Here is a 921-nt window from a genome sequence, read left to right as displayed (position 1 = left end):
TGCCACAGTTCCTTCTTCATTTAGATCTGAACTCTTCTGAAAACTACGTAACACAAGAGTAGGTTTCATTTCTTCTGAGAAAATGCATTTTGGTGCAAGGGTGAAGAATGCATTTGTGACAGGACCCTTATGATGTAAAACCTTCATGCACTGCCTGCTTGGAATATGCCACAACATTACTTCACTATCCAACGAGCCAGACAGCAATGTCACACCATCAACAGATGCAGATAAACATGTCACTGCCTTGGTATGCCCTGCAAACTTTTTAGACTTCTCTTCTTTTGAGAGATGATATTCTTGCATACGTGGTGGGGAATGTAATCCAAACTGGTAGATATTACTGTCACTACCACCTACAAATACTTCTATCTCAGTGGTATCCATTGTTACTGCTGACAAAAGACAATCATATACAACAGACAAAAGAAGATTTCCCGAAGCCAAATCATACAATTTGCAAGTTCTATCCATTGATACAGAAATAAGGCGTGCCCTCATGCCACCAGGCCCCACATATAAGTCTCGCACTGGCAGAGAATGGTCTGCGAACACATGGCGAGGTTCATTTTGACCTGAAATCATTTCACCTGCATTATTTGATACTAAATAAGCTAGTGACCAAACAAGTACAAGTCCGTCTTCTCCACCTGACACAAAGTGTGAACCATCATCAGTAAAACGAACACAACTTATTGACTGAAAGTGGCGTACAGCCACTGCAAGATGACGACCTGAAGCTATCTGCCACACATGCAGCTTCTCAGCAACTGCAGTCACACAATAACAACCATCAGGAGAAACAGCCACTGAAGTGACACATCCAGGACACACTAATCGTACACCTTTTGCCAGAACTGGTTGTTGGCTGTTAAGTTGCCATGCATGTAGCACTGGCTTTGTATGATCACTTATTATCAA

At 42.1% G+C, this 921-nt stretch overlaps 1 protein-coding gene across 1 annotated transcript; it reads right to left on the bottom strand.

Moving 5' to 3' along the window:
• Positions 1-6: 6 nt before the first annotated feature.
• Positions 7-915, bottom strand: LOC111875128 (WD repeat-containing protein 18; the record flags this gene model as incomplete). Its single annotated transcript, XM_023871192.1, has 1 exon — positions 7-915. A coding segment is annotated over one exon (909 nt), but the record flags the coding sequence as incomplete, so codon positions are not given.
• Positions 916-921: the final 6 nt, after the last annotated feature.

The sequence above is a fragment of the Cryptotermes secundus genome, unplaced genomic scaffold, assembly GCF_002891405.2.
Source record: "Cryptotermes secundus unplaced genomic scaffold, Csec_1.0 C38314336, whole genome shotgun sequence".
NCBI lineage: Eukaryota > Metazoa > Arthropoda > Insecta > Blattodea > Kalotermitidae > Cryptotermes > Cryptotermes secundus.
The sequence above is the reverse complement of the archived record's forward strand: the minus strand, read 5'-3'. Positions and strand labels throughout refer to the sequence as shown.